Below are 20,816 nucleotides of genomic sequence, written 5' to 3'. Positions count from 1 at the left end.
AAAACATATAACTATGTATACATTTTAACTTGTATAATGTTTTTGGACCAATACGACTGTACTTGTATTATACAGATTTGATATGAAAACGCCCCTTACATAACACCGTAGCACAATATTTGAAAAAAGAATATTAATAATTAACAATTGATATTGTAAAGTAAGTCTCTATGTTGTGACGTTATTATATTGTTTTAATGTAGATGAAGGCTTGCGCCTATTAAAACTTTAAACCCGATGTATTTGCCTACATCTGTCTTTAATCAGGAACCTGATATCTAGTGGTTGTCGTCTGTTGATGTCGTTTATAAGTGTTTTATGTGTCTCGTTTTTTATATAGGTTCGACCGTTGGTATTCCTGTTTGAATAGTTTGCACTAGTAGTTTTTGGGCCCTTTTTACGGCTTGTTGTTCGTTGAGAGCCAAGGCTCTATGTTTCAGGCAGTACCTTTCCCTATAATAGTTTACTTCTATAAATTGTGACTTGAACGGAGAGTCATTTCATTGTACATCATAACACGATTTTGTTGTGTCTTCTTTTTATAAATATAAAACATAAAGTGAACCTGCTAATTTCACTCCGATGAACTTATTGATCTTGCATTTGACAACAATAAAACAGAGATTGAGTTGGATAAAGATTGTTTAAAATTTCATTTATACACTAAAGTAATTTTCACCATTACATTTCCTTTTCTAAATTGACACTTGAAAGATGTTGAAGTGCCTATAAACAGTGGAGACTTGGAATATGAAAATTAATGACAATCTTATACATCTTGTTCCTAATATTCAATACAAATTAATTAACATATTGGACAAGGAAGTGAACCACTAATGATGTTTCATTAACGAAGGAGTAAGTAACTTTTGCTTTTATACTTGAACATGTATTACCATAAGTGATAATGATAGGCTTAGTGTCACTAAGTAATGTTAAGGTGTTAAAATATCTAACACTTTTTATTAGTAAACTTAAGAACATTTTGTAAAATGCTTGTTTAAAAATGTATTTTTTCTGTGTTTTTCATTGTTTTGTTTTGTACTGTTTGTATATGTGTAAATATTGTATTCCTCTTGATACACGCATGTCTTGTGTCTAAGTGATCAAATAAAAGTTGAAAGTTGAAAGTTGAAAGTTAAATAGTCCAACATATTACCGTTACAAAAACACTTAGATATACTTAGTGCAGTTATTTCTGATAGTCAATAATCTGATGCGTAACCTTATGTTATAATATTACTTTTTGAAAACGCAGAACAAAATGACACCTCCCGGTTTTAACAACATTTGAAATTAAGAAAAAGTTTGTTCAGTGTTAAACATTAAAATTAACTCTGCATCTAATTAGAGCTACCTTAAAACTATGTAGTTTGTAACAGGTATTTTAAATAGGTATGGTTAATGGTGATTTTATGTAGGACATATATGTTATGTGGGAAAAATAATGATTAACACATTCCTTTTTAAATGAAAAAAATGCTAATTCTAACATACATACATATAATACTGTGGAATATAGCAAATATATACACTGGTTTTAACAATACACTGTTAACAGTATTTAGTGATGTGAAATGGAGATACGTATAGCAGTATAGACTTATATGTATTAGTAGTCAGTAGTTAGTAGACATAAGACTACAAACAAAGGATTACCTTAGCTGAATTTGGCATATATTTTTGGAATTTTGGTTCCTAAATGCTTTTCAACTTTTTGCTTGTTCGGCTTATATAACTATTTTGAGCGTCACTGACGAGTCTTATGTAGACGAAACGCGCGTCTGGCGTACTTAATAAAATTTCTGGTACCTTTGATCACTATTATGGAAACGATTAGTGAAACATCCATAACGATTTTGGAAATTAACATGCAATAATGGTAACATAAACTATGGTCGCGCTAATGAAATATTATATACAATTACACAGACTTAGGAATGATATGGTGTGCCTCGGGAGAATGAGCATATCCTTCTCTGTGCATGTAATTTATCAGCAATTTGCTCTGGAGGTAAAGTAGAAAAGGAAATTCATGTACATTGGGGTTTTTTAGCTTCGAGTTTGGTAAATGTTAATGATCTACCTTCGACAAATTATACAAAAGTCATGTATTGGAACGACGTTATATGACGGTATAGTGTACCACTTTTACCGGAAAATTACCTAATTGGTCAAGAAATAAAGGACCATAGGTGTATGATTTGTATATCACCTTTTCCAAAAAGCAAATTCATGCAATATATTTGTTAAATGACACTGTAAAAAATTTGAGTCATGAATTTTGAAGTAAAGTAGTTATTTGGTCCAGCTGAAATAGGTAAAAAAAAAATAGCACTTCGGAAGCTCTCAAAAGATTTCAAGACCCCCCTTAACATAAAATTGTCCATACTATGAGTTAGAGCCGATTTTCTTTTAATAATTTTGATATAATTTGTTCCAGAAGTAGTACACCACACTGTATAAATATAATTGAGAAAGTGCAGGTTGAATTTTTTTTTAAATTTTCATTTATTGTCTAAAAGAAAATCACTACCAAATAACTATGTACTCGGACCTTCAAGTACATTTAGTAGTAATCACTCAAAACGAGTGCAAGTGAAACACTTATAAAGATTGTTTATTCTTATTTAATTTGAATTGGATGAAGTTCATCATGTTCATCCTGACACACATTTTGTTTAGTCATAAGTCTTTCACTTTACGCTTAACAACTAGGCAAACACTTTTAAAAATAGATCATACTAATGCAGTAACTACAAACTAGTCATGATTAATTCTAGATACATTTGTATATCAGTATTCAATCAAATAATAATTTAAAATAACGTTAAAAAATCAATACATTTATACAAAATTACCGAGCTCTAAAATTAGAAACACGAGTGTTCTAGGAAAAGAACTGGACTTTGCCTTCCTCTTCTGTGTATTAACCATGATTTATCCAGTTGATGTTGAACATCTACTCTCTGAAGTCGACCATTTATATTGAAATGTCTTTTTAATAATTCCATTGGATAAGACATTTTGAATTCTTCGGGAAATATATCTAATTTTGTTTTGTGTTATACTTGTTAACGTTTGCACGACATGCTATTTAATCGTTTGATATATATCGAAGTGCTCTTCCTGTACTGATTTTTAGAACATCGAATTGAATATCAGTTTGTATTTAACTGTACAATATTCAAAAGGGAGATCTTTATTGTTCAACCACACATGCAGATTGTGTTTCTGTTGACACATATACGAAAAAAAAGAGGAATATATAAATAGGCAACGACGACCGTCTTCAAGTTAGTAATATGTATGTATATAATTGACAATTTGTTTTAATTGGGATCATCCACCTCTATTTGTATATATATATATTCAAATCTTATATCGTTGTTTTTTAATGTAATGATCTACTCAACGAACTTAAGTGATCTTTATTTGTTTGGCGTCTTTTCTTTGCTATTTTAATCCTCTGATTCTAAGGGTGTGTTTAGATAGCTATATACCATACGTTTTAGTAAGTGGAACCATATCATTAATACAAAACCAGTGCAATACTGAACCTGGTCAAGTCTACGGATAACGCTTTCGGTTTGTTTTATACAGCGATATGTTAGTGCCATATATGCTTCTCCATAGTGGTTTATTCAGCAAACAATTTTAGATTAGATACCCTGTGTAAGTGCTCATTTTGGTCACCATCAAAGATACATCTGTAACTTGCTTCTGTTTGCAATTAAACTCAATACATTATTTAAAACACAAAAAAAGAAATTGCGTTATCACGAATGGACTGAAATTTCAATTAACGATGAGTTTTCTAGGTAATAAATTTGTAACTTTTTTTGTAACTGTAAAGGTACTTATTTTCGTTGGTATCAATGTTATGTATTGTGCAAAAGTTTAATCTTCGTGCGTTCTTAGATTCGGGTGTTTTAGTTTTTTGATAAGCGACGAATTCCAATGTAACTAAATATGATAAGAGTGTGCGGAAGTGAAGTGTAGGGAGTAGAAAAGTAATGACTGTCTTCAAAATTAAAAGGATTATCAAAAGCGTGTGTTTTATCAAAAACCTCTAACTATTGTTTAACGCTTCAAAAATAATGAATATCATTATCTTCATAAGCTTTATTACAAAGTTAAAACATATTTACCAACTCAAATATATTTCAACTAACAATGTATGCAGTACAAATATACTAAAGATGTTTAATTCAATGAATTAAGTATAAACACATTTTAACAATATCTTGTGACTGACTTAACCACAAATTGACCGATATCTCTAAATATGCTTTTCATTACCAGGAAATACTACTCTATTAACAAAATATAAGTTAACTTAAACACCTTGTAGATTTAAGTCAACGAAAGAATGTATCTTAGACTAAGTATGAAAATGGTCGTAGTTATTGGCTTATATTACTAAATTATAAAAATGATTACATACATGTACCATTTTTTAACTAAAACATCAGTACAAATATACTTGTGGATATGATACTTATTTTATTTTTTGTTTCCGCAGGACAATGGTTTTATATATTGAACAGGTAATTTTGAGCCTCGTTTTAGCTGCAGATCTTATTCAAGCACCGCGTACAGGTACGTTTTATAATTTTTGTTCTACATTATTTATAACTACATACAATGTATCTAACTGCTACAGTGTTGTGAGTTTTTTTGGGGCGACTGGTTGTAAATTATACATTGTTTATTCCACGCCTATCGCGTTTCTAACTTCAAACTTTCGTATCCAGTGGATGTTAGTTACATTGCATTTGTTTGGTTAGAAAGAAACACCAATAGCCACCATACAATGTTGTTATTTTGATGATAAGGAACAATTGGCAAGTACCTGGTCAACATTATGAATTTGCTGATAAGTATTGTTTAACAGATTTACACTGAGTTGGACGTTTTTAGTGTGAAATAACTTGCAGTCATATATTAATATATAATGCATTGCATAGTACTATACATATCTTGTAATAAGCGTTATACGATTTATCAGTGGCAAAGTCCTAACGTACATCGAAACAGATGTATTCATTGATTTCTTTACGACTTATTCTTTCTTTTTTCAGGAGATGTAAGGCTGACCAACTCCAAAAGGCTTGAAATTTACTACTATGGTGAATGGGGCACAGTTTGTGATGATGAATTTGATAACAGCGATGCTAAAGTAGTCTGTAGACAGCTTGGTTACAGGTTTACATATACTTTATAACTATATTTTTCTTATTAATTACAAAAGCTTATCAGCGCCTATTCTTATATTCAATAAATCCCAGTTGTTACTGGTGTTGATATATTCCACTGTTGATTGCAACATACCATTTTTTTGTCTTTCAAAGCACTTACGTTTATTGCCTTTTTTTGCTATTTTACAACGATAATATAAAGGGCCCCAAAATTACAAGTGTAAAACCATTCAAACGGGAAAACCAACGGCCTAATCTATATAAAAAAAAACGAGAAACACGCATAAATTACATAAACAAACGATAACTACTGTACATTAGATTCCTGACTTAGGACAGTTTCAATCATTTGCATCGGGATTAAACGTTTTAATGTTACCAAACCTTATCTCTTTTTTTGAAACAATAGCATAACATCACAAAAAACGTAAATTAACACGCTATGAACGAATAAATTTGAGATATGGCTGTATATAGAAATAATTATAATCAAAATTAGGAACGAAAAAGGTTTCTATCATAAGTAATGATTGCATGTTAACCCCTTCTTGTAAATGTTCTAAAGCATTAGTAACTATATTGATCCTCTCTCTACGTTTTTAAAAATACATATACAAAAACTATTCTTAAAATATTTTCAGTGATAATTGGTAAAATATTGGAACTTCTTTCCTTAATTATCGTCTTCAATATGAATGAAATATCATGCTTATAAGAAATATCTTTGGAAAACTTATCCTATGAATAAGCAAAGATGATCGGAAAGAGTAATGAAATCTTGTTTTACATGCAGCAGTCGTCGTATGACCTATATAAATTGCAAATTTTGTTTAAATTCTTATCCTTAAATATGTTTTAAATTGATTTGTAGGATATTGTTAATCAAGGTGTTCATTTTCCCTCATTTGTTCGTCTTTTATTACTAACACAATTCATTACAGTTTTTATAAAATAATGGATTTTAGACATTACCTGATTCTTTTTTGCTCACAATTTGTCTAGATCGATTGGAAATTCATTCAAGATGTTCCATATGGGTATTATAAGTTATGAATCGTAATCAAATGATCAAACGATTGATTAATGATTATTAAAGACGTGTATGGGTCATAAACATGTTCAAATGAATAATCTAGTTATTCATTATAAAATAAAAAAAAAAAAAAAAGTCCAAAACCAAATCATTACTTTTTTTGATTTTATGAGATTAATGAAAAATATGAAACAAATTCTTTGTCGTATATCAAAACCATATATCTGAATTGCATCGATGACAACTTTTTTCTCTTGAGAATTAAAAAGTCTTAAATTTTAGATTTTGAAAAAATCAAATGGGTACAATCTGTTCCCAAGATGTACAACATAAATGTAAACTTAGTTCATAGGTTCATAGTGTTGGCGTAAAATAACCGTATATATGTAGTCAATCCTACATGGTGATCATTCCATGTCTGGAATTGGAGAACAGTTGTAATGTTTCGTTGGACACTTAAATTCATTTATACAGTAATATACCAAAACAAGAATGTGTCCTCAGTACACGAATGCTCCACTCGCACTATCATTTTCTATGTTCAGTGGATCAATTGTGGTAAAAACTCTAACTTGGCATTAAAATTAGAAAGATCATATCATAGGGAACATGTGTACTAAGTTTGGAGTCGATCGGACTTCAAGTTCATCAAAAACTACCATGACCAAAAACTTTAACATGAATCGGGACAGACGGACGGAACGACGAACGACCGACGGACGCACAGACCAGAAAACATAATGCCCCTCTACTATCGTAGGTGGGGTATAAAAACAACGACAAATTCATTCCACGAATTTAAGTATTTTCACAGTACAAAAATGCAGTAACTGTAAGCGTTTAAAACATTCATCTGCATCAAACTCTTTTTTCACAAATGGTCAGATGTAATATGGTATTCTATGATTGACTAGGGGTGGATAGTCATAGTGATATGTATTGCCTTTTTTGTTCTTGTTCGATCTTAATAAAAATACATGTACTTTTTATAAGCAATGGTGTTTCATTGGGAAATGCAGTAGACGATGGCACAGGAACCATTATGCTTGACGACATAGAATGCACAGGAAGTGAAAGTAGATTGACATATTGTTCAAGTAAAAGCTGGAAGGATCATGATTGTACTCACAGTGAAGATGTGGGAGTTTTGTGCAATAATCTTAGTCCAGGTAATACATCACAAAATTTATCAGGGCTTCACTGTTATTTAAACAGTTTTGAACTGATTGCCTAATGTATGCGTCATTTAGTTATTTCAAAACTTAAAAATGTAATCTAAAATTACGGATAACACGTAGTACTTTTGACTGTTAAACGTATTGTATTGTTAAACCGTTTTTTTTTTCATCATCATAATATCATATAAAGCCCTCTACACTTACATATTTAGCTGACATTTACAGCATTCTTTAAGCAAGTTTTTATTGATACACAACTATTTGTGCAATTCATCAATGTATTCGTGTATTTTAAGTGAATGGTGGTTGGTCGTCATGGGCACAATGGACGACATGTAGCAGCAACTGTGGTGTTGGGCTTCAGACTAGGACACGTCAATGCAACAATCCTTCAACGCAATATGGAGGGGTATACTGTAATGGACTTTCATCTCAAACAAGAAAATGCAATACAATTTCTTGTCCAGGTAAATACACATTAATTCGTACCTTAAAATTGTATTTCATCATGCAGTAGTAATAGACTCGTGTTGGGGTTTCATAAATCGAGGTTAGTTGTGTTGGCTAAGTGTGTAGGTGAGAGTCTATACTGTTGATCGAAACACAATACGACTGTGCGAGAACATACATTTGTCATACTGGACTATTATAAAGAAAAAATGTGACACCTATCAACCGACAAATAAAGATACACATTGAAAGCTAACAAAGGATAAACACGAGTTTTGGAAGACTCTTACAGGATCAATACGCACTAATTTTAATAAATAAATTAATTATCATGTTGTTAATAGGAATACCAATAAACCTAATTATTTATGATATGCGATGCATTACCCTTTTTGACGATAATTAACACTTTGAACCTCTCCATATTCATGCATATTATGTCCCATCAAAGTGTGGCCAACGATGTATGTGAACATGACTAAAATGTAAGCAGACATACTATACTTTCACTAGCCGGATTGATGAAGAAAACACTACTGCTCGTGTCGTAGATTTCAGAAACGGTACTTTTCAGGGCCACATACTTTCTATTGAAAGTGTATTCATTTGTTGCACAAGCGTTTTAAATCTTAAATGTATATCTCTAACGTAAGTGTTTTGACAATTTGTTTCTACAATAAGACATATGCAAGAGCTTTTACAACATGCATTTTCAATTATTTAAAATGCTCTTACTATTCAATTTTTTGTTTATTCCTGTTCAAGCGGGACAACCGTTCACATTTCTCTCACTTCGGACTGCACTCTTAGAAGCAAAATCTTTATTGGTTGACAAGTATGGATATTCATCTTGACTACAGGCATGCTTGTGTATACTAAAACATATACTATAATAATAAAACATTCAACAACAAATCTAATTCAAACTTGTTTAAATATAATGTTTCACGTAATGCAAACGTTCATTTTCTGACAGTCTTTCATCAGAACTTTCATTAACTGGACAGTGAATAATGCATTTTGTTTTATCGATGAATGATATTTGTACACAACATTGTTAAACGTAATTGTACATACAGGTTATCTAACTATTGGTAAAATTATTTTGATGATAACTCGTTAGTTTACTTATCATGGTCCAATAAGAATTCAGCACATAATCCAAAAAGAATAAATTATTTTGTTATTTGTTATTTAAACAATCAGTGAATGGTGGCTGGACTACATGGTCACTATGGAATTCATGCAATGTTTCATGTGGTGAAGGTATGCAGTTGAGAGTGCGTAGCTGTAATAATCCTACTCCAGCATTTGGTGGCTTAAAATGCAGTTCAAATGACTCTGAAACGAAACAGTGCTTTAATGAAGAATGTCCAAAGGGTATACCACTTTATGACTGACAATTTAATGTAGTAAAGTGAACACAGATGTGGCTAAAGATACATAAATAATTATATTTTTAGAAGCAACACTTTTGTACTTTTTTTATCGTCCTTTGCTGTTTGAAATAGAGAAAAGCTACGACAAACAAAGGCTTCCACATATTATTTGATGATGGCTGGAGTATTGCGTGTAGTGTTTTTTTCGCATTTGAACTTTCAATATTTGATTAGGGACTTTCCCGTTCGAGTTTTCCTCGGATTTCGTTATTTATGTTATTGAACTTTTTACAATGATGTTTTTTATAAGTTGAAAACTAATCGAAAATTTATCAATATTTTTGGAGAAAAAATATGTATCAACAATGATTTCAAATTTTGTCAACAAAAAACGGACCCGTAACCGATTTCAATAACTTCATTTATAACATTGATTGCAATATCTAAGAACACAAATCGCCAAGTTTAGTTTCCTTATTAGTGGTAGGTAATTACATTTTCGCTTTCAATCGCTTTCAATTGCTTACTTCAAATGCATTAAATGTTATTGAGATACTTCCAATACGTAAATGCAGTTTTACTGATGTCAAACGTTTGTAAGATCATTCGTAACGGTTTACTCTTCTAAAACTGCATTCAAAACTCATTCCATTGTTTTACAGATCTTAATTATTCATTAAATAATTCTTTGAAATTTATTTGTAGTAATTGATGGCGGTTGGTCGAAATGGGCAAAGTGGACTGATTGCACTAAACTTTGTAACGGTGGCCTTATGGAGAGAGCACGTACTTGTGACAGTCCTCCTCCGATAAATGGTGGATTGTATTGCAATGGTACATCAATTGAAGCAAATCTTTGCAACACAGACTCTTGTTCAGGTGAATTTAATGGATGCAATTTCAAATTCATGTCAAAAATAAATATTGGATTATTTAGGTTAATATAAATGTCATCATTGTATTTTTTGGTATAATTCAATTAAAAATCTGATTTGTCATTCATCAGTTCATTTGATATATTGATTCTACTCTCTGTTTCACCATACTCATTATGACGTTTGACTGATACTGACGACATTTCAAATATACGTAACTGCATAATTTCTGGTAAATAACACTGCACACATGAACGATTTAGATGGAATAACATATGATTGAAGAATGCGGGGAAATAAATTGTTCGCCTTATAAACATATAGTTATATATGTTTGTATTTTATTAGTCAAACAACTACATTCCTTAGTAGATGTTTAATGCTGACACAATCTTAACAGATTTGGTAATTTAATTTTTTTTCAGTACAGTTACATAAAAATATTGTGATAGTTTTATCGTCATTTTCTATAATAAGATTCGATACGGGTTTTCCTACTTTTAGCATAGTTTTCAAAATATTTCAACATTAAATAAAAGTTATACAGTAAATGTTCTTATTTTTTTTAATTTATAGTTTACGGCGTGTTTTTTACTGCTTTGTTGAACTTAATAGTTAGTCAGTTCTTTGTCTCTATTTAGTTTGCTGTTTTATGTTAAGTTTATGAATGAATGTAATTGTTTCCGAATTCGTTGAAAGATTTGTATATATTGAAATAAATATGTTTACAGTTAATAAAAGTGGTATCAAAAATTAAACTCACAAAAATACTCTTAGTAAATAAAATTAATTCGCAAAGTGTTTAGTCTATTGGCAAAATATAAAGCTCAAACAGTAATTCACTGTCTAATATTTGCCATAAACTTAAATTTGGGTGTACGCCAAGTTCAATGTGACATAAATTGAAATATGCATAAATTATTTGCCTTCGAAAAAACAATATTTCCAAAAAAAAAAGGGCAATATGAACATTCTAGTGGTACGAATAATTATTTTTTTTTAACTTTTAGTCCATATTTATGAATTTTTTGGTAGCTGTTTCTAACCATTAGTTAATATACTGTTTGAATTTCCCTTTCGATATTTTGACATGAATGTTTGATACAAAAGTAAATGTTAAGTCTTAGATGCATGATTTTTTTATTAGTTGTTAGTGGCTTTTAACTAGCTGTCAGATAACTGCGAGTACTCTCAGATCTGTTCATTTTTTTTGTGTGTCGGGATGTATAATTACCCGACTACGTCCACTTGTGGTTTTGTCCATCTGATTTTTTAAGCCTTTTTCAAGTGATTTCTATAGTTCGTTCTTATGTTGTACTGTTATACCACTGTCCCAGGTAAGGCGGAGGGTTGGGATCCAGCTAGCATGTTTAATCCCGCCACATTATTTATGTATGTGCCTGTTCCAAGTTAGGAGCCTGTAATTCAGTTGTTGTCGTTTGTTTATGTGTCAAATTTTTGTTTTTCGTTCATTTTTTATGTAAATGAGGCCGTTAGTTTTCTCGTTTGAATTGTTTTACATTGTCTTATTTGGGCCTTTTATAGCTGACTATTCGGTATGGGATTTGCTCATTGTTGAAGGCCGTAGGCTGACCTCTAGTTGTTAATGTCTGTGTCATTTTGGTCTCTTGTGGACAGTTGTCTCTAAGCAATCATACCACATCTTCATTTTGATATTAAAAACCTAAGGAAATTGGTAACACAAGTTTCATAATACGTTTTCATTATATAGTTATCAAATGCATCCTTATTCTAATAATTAAAACATAAATATATGTGTCCACTTGAATAACTGAACTGCTTTATGCTTAAGTGCGAAAAAGGTCTGTCTGGGCTTATGAGCTTATGTGCATGTATGTAAGTTATTTACCGTTTGTGTTACATAATGCCGTATATCTATATAAAGTTGAAACGTAAATTTGTATTCGTGATATACGGTATTATAACGACCCTTCCTTGTTTGTGAGTTGTAATATATTATAAACTATTTATTAAACATCAGTTCGGACAATTATTCTTTCGTTATAAAAATCAATGTGTATGTTTAAATGAAACTATGGTAAGTTGTTTAAAATTCTCCATTTTTACAATTCTAAAGCTCTAAATCTAATCCTTTTAAATATTTGTTTCCATAAGGTATAGAGACCAAAATGATGTTAGCGTTACTAGTTGGGGGAGTAGCGGTGGGATGCATTCTGATTACAGTTGCCTTCGTGTTGCTTAGTATACATGTGGCAGGATGCACAAGAAAACAGAAGAAAGGTACTGTTATACCTGTATATATCGTTTTATTAAACTTAGTGTACATTCAATAAGTTTTTCTAGTTATTGTTATACAAGCTTGATAAGAAAAGTGTAATAAATACAAAGAAGGCGTTTAACGAAGAATATTATTAATATCATGTAATATTTACGAATTGTATATGCATTTGTAGAAGTGGCAGAATCTCGACTAACAGAAGAAACGTAAGTTAGATTAATCTTACAAATTTTAATTGTTTTTCCCTAACAATTCCTGTAAAAGTTTCCAGCAAAATTGCGATGTGTGATTACAAATGATTAATAATGTAGTTTTAGTAAATTATTCTTGACTGTTATATGATGTTTTATGTAGACATTTTGTGTGCAGAATTATGATCGAAAGATTTCATAAAGAATAGTTTTCTAATATTCAACACGGTAATAATAATCTGAGTGGAATGTGTATGTTGCAGTCGTAAGAACAGAAGTATATTAAACTTTCCATATGACAATATAAAACAATTTATGATTGTGTGTTAGGTTTTGTCTACACTGAAACCATCTGATATGATTCAATGAATAACCTATAACGTTTAAATTCAGTTGTCACTAATTTCAATTCGTTCTTTGATACATATGTATACACTACTTTTTGATTCACTCTTTGATTCTATCATTAAATTTTCTATCGAAGGGAAGAGTTGTACATATATCAAGCATCAGACCAGCCAGCACAAGTAAATACAACTTTTAAAGAAGATCCGTAAGTTGAAGTTACCTCACATATATTTTGTATTTCCCTCCTCAACATATATCTTATACCTGTAAAGTTAAGAAGCTAAATCACGATATGTTTGCTCTTAGTTAAATGAAAGTATTGTCAGTAAGATATTGAGTAATGTTATAGGTACATAATATTACTTTACACAACATATAATTTACAACATTTTACAATACATATTTTTTTTAAATAGTAAACATAATATCAAATGTTCTGAGTGTGTGCAATATGGCACTTGATGGCATGGTGTAGGAAGTTGACCCTTACCAAAATATGCTTAGCTAAGCAAATGTAAACACATTTTGGAGAAAAATTGCGAATAGAACGTTTTAATATCTATGTAATGGCATACATTATTTCTTCCGTTTTGACATGTTTTTTTGTATGTTCGTAGATTGTTATAAAGCTATATTTTATCCATACTCGATATCATCTATCATTCATAAATTTGTCTGCACGCATATTTTTTTTTTATACACAATTTGAATCAATAGAACGTTTTTTAGGGAAGAGTTGTACATATATCAAGAATCAGACCAGCCAATAAAAGCAAATACCGCCTTTAAAGGAGAAACGTAAGGCATTTTGTATTCATTATTTTGTTCTAAGGCGTATTCACAATGTGATCGTTGTAAATTAAGCAGTGCCATCAAGTTGATCCTTAAAATTATAGAAATAGTATTATTCGTCACAGTTATGATTTACTAGATTTTTTGAAAAAAGGTTTTCGTATAATTAAAAAAAATATATTAGTTGTTAGTGCCATTCAACAGGGGTCATTTGTGCACTGGGGAAGTCCTTCACTCTCCCTTTTAAACTGTAAAAGGGGAAACCAATTGGTTAAGAGTATACAATTGAATGAATAAATTCGAATAATTATCATGTTGTGTTTCTTTTGTTATTTTTTCTTAATCACACAATGCTACCTGAACATCTGAAGATATTAAAATGTATGTCACATTCTTTATATCTTTTATTTTGTTTTCTTTTTATAGGGAAGAGTTGTACATATACCAAGAATCAGATGACCAGCCAACACAGGCATTCAACAATTCTGCCTACATTCAGGACTACAATTCCAAGGATGTTGCTAAAACAGGAGAGGATGTTGATCCATGTGATATTTATGAAAATTATGAAGAAAACTGTTATGAAAACTTTTAAGATAAAAAATGTTTATCATTATCATTAACCGTAAGGAGTCTGTTCGATTGAGACAATGACGTGTACAGTTTGAAATCGGTTAGAGGTCAATGTTTTGTAAATATAGAAATATAAACAATGCGACTTCCCAAAAAATAATCCTTTTACAACTTAATCGTTGCTACTTTAACTATGAAGATTGGTAAAAGTATCTATCCTTGAATTGAAAGTTTATATCACTACTTTTTTTTCAAAGGTCAACATATATGGATTTGCAGAATATTTTCAACATTTATATAACTCGAACATCTGAGAGTTTAAATGAAGTTGAAAAATCTGACTGCCCCTCCCTCTCTTCTGAGTTTTAAATTTCAATTTGGCTGGTATCCATGTGTATTATTACGGGTAAAGTTCTCTAGTTATGACTATACGAGATGAAGCATAACGTTGATATCTAAGGACCGGTATATCAGCAAAAACAATATCTATGCATATCAAATTTCTCCCCTAAGAAGCTGTTTTGTGAAACGTATAAACTGGATGACACCTTGCCTTTTTAATTTATGGTGTAAAAATCAAGGAGGGTTATCAGAAGGTTATACATCCTAATTGAATACTGTTAATGATATACATATACATCTGCATATTATATATATATAGAACTACATGTATAAAGAAATTTTAATATCTCTTGCAGAACTTTTTGCACTTTTTAAAAATTATCATTTAACTTTACTGTCCATAGTAAACAATATCACAATTATTAGGTATCACAATGTAGAATATTGCAATGCTTGAGTTGAATATTTGTTACATGTTTTTATTGGTTTTGTTGATACAATGTATTACCACCGTTGCTTACGGCATGTATGCAGAAACTGTATATAATGGTCATGCCTTTATTTTTGTTTTGTTGATCTCACTCTGAACATCAGGTATAAGCTATGTTTATTGCCTTGTGTTTATATTGTAAATCGCTGAAAATGCATGTCTATATAAAATAGAAAAATTTTATACATTATTTGTAAATTGGTATAGAATAGACATAAATAGTGTGAATTGTAGATATGCATGATACGTTATCAATTTGAAAGAATATGATTTTTTTTAGCGTATTTCAAAACACCAAGACGTGTTCACCAAGAATACATGTAGTATATTGCTATTGCAGTATTTGTCTTCCTAATGTTTTGTTGCATGCGCAAACGAAGTGTATTTGGTGTACGTGAAAACGTGTATTGTGTTACAAATAAGATGCATGATATATCTAAAGATTTCTTGCACATACAATTTTTATTAATGTTTTAAATCATATATTTTTCAAAACAACTATGTGTTGTTGTAGGAAAAGCAAGAGAGCAGTTTGACTTTATGTTGTACCTATATTATTATTTAATGTACATGTAGAAGTGTTTTGCACTGATATGTTACACCAGTATTCAATGTTAAGGGACGTTTTGGTACCAGCAAACGTGTTAATCCCTTTGAATTCCATACGTGCGTCTCCAAAGTGAGGAGTCAGTATTTTAGTGGATGTCACGAGTTGTTGCATATCATATTTTGGTTCTCGCTTATTGTTTTGTACATACAATTGGTTGTAAGTTTGCTGGTTTGAATGGTTTTACAGATTTTTATAGCGTACTATTTGGTATTGGGTTTGATAATTGTTAAAGGCAAAACAAAGAACTATAGATATTGACTTCTATGTGATTTGGTCTTTGGTGGAGGGCTGTCTGATTAGGAATCTTCTTCCTGCTTTTATATTCTCCGATTTAAAATAGACAGAGAAGCATAAGTCCTTGGTATACTATCCCTCGGTATTTCAGTGATTTGGTTTGACAGTTACTGATAAAAATTATTTCATAAAAAGCAATTCCAAATGTGCAAAATATAATATTTGATATTCTTCAAATATCTCAAATAAATACTTAAGTCTGTTGTGTATTAGCTGTATATTTTCACCAACTTATCATTTTTTACTAAAATAGTCATTCCATCTAGACAGTTTTGAAAAGACAGAACATTAAGTAAACACATTCTGTTTTTCAGTTAATTTTCAAAACATCTTACGGTTTTGATTGCAATTATTTAAATTCTGTCAAAATTAGGTTCACATTGTTTGGTAATTTTAATTGTTCCGTAAAGAAAAAAAACCCATACATTAATTGTATGAAAAAGAAAGTGAACAATTTTGGAATTCCAGCAGGCAAAATAATTATACATGTATTATTTGATAACAAGAAATAATGTCCTTGGAGTATAACTTTTAAAAAAATGTTGAGATGAACATGATTTTTGTTAGATAACCATGTATTTATAATTGGTCCTCTATGATTTTTTTTGTCGAAGCATTTTATGACATGATTAATGTGACATTTATTCAATGTAGATATATGTTTTTTTTAATATTTATATGTTGTTAAATATGGTACGTACATGTACATAGTCAATGATTGAAAGCTTGAATAAACTACGTTCATTTTAGTGTACATCTTACAATTCATAAAATAATGAGAATAGAAACAGGGAATGTGTCAGAGAGACAACAATATGACCAAAGAGCAAACAATAGCCCAAATCAATAATCAGGGATTGAAGCCATAAACTTTGCTCAGTGCTTGGAGCACAAAAATCATGCTCGAAACATGAAATCAAACATATTGAGTAGTACAAACAAATGACTCGAAAGATTTATGACTTCAAGGCCAGGTCTTCAACACTGTGAAAACATTATGCATGCTGAGGCTAGCTTTAGCTGGCCCTTAAAAAAATTACTAGTTCAGGGGATATAGATGTCAACCTAAACTACGTATCATAATGATGTAAAAAAAAATTAAACAAACTAACAAAGGTCAGCGGCTCCCGACTTGCGACAGATGCAAAAATACAGCGGTGATAAACATCTATTCTTTTGTGAAATCTGAATCCTCTTCATAAATTTATAGCCATTGTAAAATAAATAAACACTTATCAACTCGTACAGTCAAACTCAATTGATAATGAAGTATGATTTTGATGTCAAAATAGGTAACAGAAAAAAACTAAGCAAAATGACAATGGAACAGATACATGAACTACTAACAGTTACGGACATGCCATCTCCAGACTTGAACTGATCTACTTAATAACTGAAAGACTGATGACTTCAGCATAAAAAACAAGCACAATTCCTCACGATATGGTTTAAGTTTAAAACTATAATAAAATGTACGAGAAGAACATAACCAGTGTCAGTCGAACGAACCTGTTACAAGTCGTTCATATTAATAGGAAAAAAGTATCATGTTGTATATGATGCTTTATATCTAGAAACAACAGTCGAGAAATTAACTGATGTTACGAAAATATTTATCATCATGAATGATCAGTTATGAACATGAGGAAGGCTAAATCAAACTGACAACGCCATGACACATTCTGAAACATCATCGAAAAGATAACCAAAGGTCTTCACAATCACAAACAAAATTACGCATACAGTTGATGCAGTCCTAGACAATGCAAAAGTTAATTTGGAGCAGACTCGTTGACTGTTTATCGTGTTAACTTTAATGATTTTTAGTCAAAAGTTCGTTCTTCGTAGACCAGACCAAGGTATACTATGTTATGACTGTTTCGGATAGAGGTAGGATATGTGGAAAAAAAGTATCAACGATAGCTTGTCTGGAATAACACTTCTGTCAATATTTTCGCTCATGAACATTTGCGACAGCACTAACTCTTGAACAATGATTAAGTGTTTTGCTAATCACGGCTAGATCAAAACATATTTGTTGTTGATAGCAATACGGGTTTGTTGAAATCTTTAATAATATTACTTACATCTTGTTTTCTTTGAAGTAGGTACTCGTGTATCTCTTTTCTGAATTATTTGACACTGGTTTATATAATTAAAACGTGAATACAATGAATAAATTAAATGTAATTTGATACGAAAGGAGAAATAAACAAAAACAATCTAGCTACATTTATAAAAATAAATGGCCTGCAAAAATGTAAAATTAATAATCGCGATTTAGGGAAAACCTGCACACAAATATGTATTAGATCGATCTTTGCCAAGTCGCACTATTCGCATTTACAAAACAAACCTTGTATTTCTTTGTTGATTTACAGTAATTGAACATATATAGATATACAAATGATGATACTTAAAGATTGTTTAAGTGGCTTGGTTATTTCACTTAACACAACAGAAAGTGATCTCTATCTTCTTACAAATACAATAAATTTCACTCCAAATCCAGTTCACAAGGAAGTAGACAATAAAATATTAATTGATATTTGGAATGTATCTATAAATATAATTTTAACTTATTTTACAATTATCAAAAGTAAGATAAATCACACAGTGGAACGTTACATATATTTGCATCAACTTATTGAAAAACAAAACAATACCAACATATTTATATATAAACTCATCATAGATACCAGGACTAAATTTAGTATATACACCTGACGCGCGTTTCGTCTACAAAAGACTCATCAGTGACGCTCGAATCCAAAAAAGTTAAAAAGACCAAATAAATTACGAAGTTGAAGAGCATTGAGGACCAAAATTCCTAAAAGTTTTGCCAAATACAGCTGAGGTAATCTATGCCTGAGGTAGAAAAACCTTAGTACTTCAAAAAAAATCAAAAAAATGCAAACAGTAAATTTATAAATATAACCATATCAATTACAATTCATGTCAGCACAAAAAGTGCTGACCACTGAGCTTGTGATACCCTCGGGGAAAGAAATCTCCACCAGAAGTGGCATCGACCCAGTGGTTGTAAATAAACTCATCATAGATACCAGGACTAAATTTAGTATATACGCCAGATGCGCGTTTCGTTTGCAATAGACTCATCAGTGACGCTCGAATCCAAAAAAATTAAAAATGCCAAGACGTGTATTTAACATGTATTAGGTTCTCGTACAGTCGTATTGAGCCTAGAAGCAATACAGCTTACCTCCATCCATACAAATGTACTGGAATTTTGCAAATATAATTGTGAAATTTACCCAAAGGAACTAAATCTAAATAAAAATTTTAACAGTTTTTAACTGTCCTTTCCTATATTTTGATGTTTTGGTTAAGCACGGGAAACGCCACAACATTTTACCACAAAAAGACGATGTGTCGTTAACTATTGCTATTTTTCATGTTTTAGATGGTGATGCTGCTTTTTGCGTAATCATACGCCTATTGTCTCTCATGACGTTTAAGATTTTAAAAATGTTGGATATTTACTGATTAATAAAGTAGTCTTAGATGAGTTGGCATTGACTTTGAACTAGTGTTTGTAACTCAGCTCTTAAAGTTATCTATATTTTATTGGTTGGATGTACAAGTACCACTCTATGTTTTTTTCTAGATGTAATGCTATTTTTATCTATTTGATGAGCTAAGCATCTTCTACTGATTTTTATTGTTCGTAATTATTATGTGGTACTGTTACACCACTGTCCAAGGTTAGGTGGAGGGTTATAATTCTGCTAATTTATTTAATCCCTCTACATTCTGTATGTTTGATTATAGTTATCAAAGGTACCAGGATTATAATTTAGTATGCCAGACGCGCGTTTCGTCTACATAAGACTCATCAGTGACGCACATATCAAAATATTTATAAAGCCAAACAAGTACAAACTTGAAGAGCATTGAGGATTCAAAATTTCTAAAAGTTGTGCCAAATACAGCTAAGGTAATCTATGCCTGGGATAAGAAAATCCTTGGTTTTTGGAAAATTTCAAGGTTTTGTATACAGGAATTTATAAAAATGACCACATTATTGATATTCATGTCAACACCGAAATGTTTACTACTGTCCAAAGTCAGGAGACAGTAATTCAGTGGTTGTCGTTTGTTGATGTGTTATATAGACAATAACTGTTTAGTGTCTTTAAATATCAGCTGCATTTGTACGAGGCTAGGAAACAAGGTGTATGCGAGCTTTTAGCGAGCTACTACACCTGTTTCGAGCCGAGTACACATACAGCTGATATTGAAAGACACTAAACAGTTATTGTCTTTATCCTGCTATTAATTCTGTATATTATTTGTGTTTTGAAAGACACAAACACACATGTTTTGCATTTATTTTGGATTTGAAATCCCTTGAGGCCCGTGTAGTAATACGACACAGAAATCACACATTCAGCTGAAGACGGGTTCGCAAACAAAAAGAATCTCGAATGGTCAACAATAATACATTGCTCATGGTGAATAATTATCTATTTTAACATAACAACTAATTTCAACAGTAAAAACAAATAACAAAACATTGTCCAATTTAAAACAGGAGTGTACGAGTTGTACTACGCTTCAGAGTCGACGTTCACTAAACATGCATGCTGAAATTGACGTGGTTGTTTTTGTTACACAATCATACACATTTAAGTTTTAAAATCGATATTTGTCATCGTAGAAAAGACTGCTGTTCATATGTGTATGTTATCAGAAAATTGGTGTGAATCCTATTGCTCTAAAGAAATGTTTGAAAACGAACAGAACGTTTAACTCGCAATTAATACGTCATTGGAATGC

The 20,816-nt window shown here is 31.0% G+C and overlaps 1 protein-coding gene across 3 annotated transcripts; it reads left to right on the top strand.

Moving 5' to 3' along the window:
* The first annotated feature begins 710 nt into the window (after positions 1–710).
* On the top strand, positions 711–16,765 carry LOC139497127 (thrombospondin-1-like). 3 transcript variants are annotated; one of them, XM_071285213.1, is made up of 12 exons: positions 711–858; positions 4,526–4,602; positions 5,085–5,208; positions 7,228–7,403; positions 7,709–7,879; positions 9,069–9,242; positions 9,947–10,120; positions 12,253–12,378; positions 12,552–12,582; positions 13,052–13,120; positions 13,645–13,713; positions 14,134–16,765. In XM_071285213.1, the coding sequence occupies exons 2-12, from the start codon at positions 4,530–4,532 to the stop codon at positions 14,300–14,302; spliced, it is 1,356 nt and encodes a 451-aa protein (XP_071141314.1). In that variant the 5' UTR covers positions 711–858; positions 4,526–4,529; the 3' UTR covers positions 14,303–16,765. The 3 variants fall into 3 exon arrangements, with proteins under 3 accessions (XP_071141314.1, XP_071141316.1, XP_071141315.1); XM_071285215.1 differs by lacking the exon at positions 9,069–9,242 and having other exon boundaries at positions 738–858; positions 14,134–14,420; XM_071285214.1 differs by lacking the exon at positions 13,645–13,713 and having other exon boundaries at positions 738–858; positions 14,134–14,420.
* Positions 16,766–20,816: the final 4,051 nt, after the last annotated feature.

The sequence above is a fragment of the Mytilus edulis genome, chromosome 12 (assembly GCF_963676685.1).
Source record: "Mytilus edulis chromosome 12, xbMytEdul2.2, whole genome shotgun sequence".
Lineage (NCBI taxonomy): Eukaryota > Metazoa > Mollusca > Bivalvia > Mytilida > Mytilidae > Mytilus > Mytilus edulis.
This window is presented reverse-complemented; position numbering and strand designations above follow the sequence as displayed.

Bases quoted from the DNA above. Each gene is read 5' to 3' on its own strand.
- LOC139497127 (XM_071285213.1), top strand. From the start codon at position 4,530: ATGGTTTTATATATTGAACAGGTAATTTTGAGCCTCGTTTTAGCTGCA. The intron at 10,121-12,252 runs GTGAATTTAATG...TGTTTCCATAAG, and splicing joins CAACACAGACTCTTGTTCAG to GTATAGAGACCAAAATGATG. The intron at 13,121-13,644 runs GTAAGTTGAAGT...AACGTTTTTTAG, and splicing joins ACAACTTTTAAAGAAGATCC to GGAAGAGTTGTACATATATC.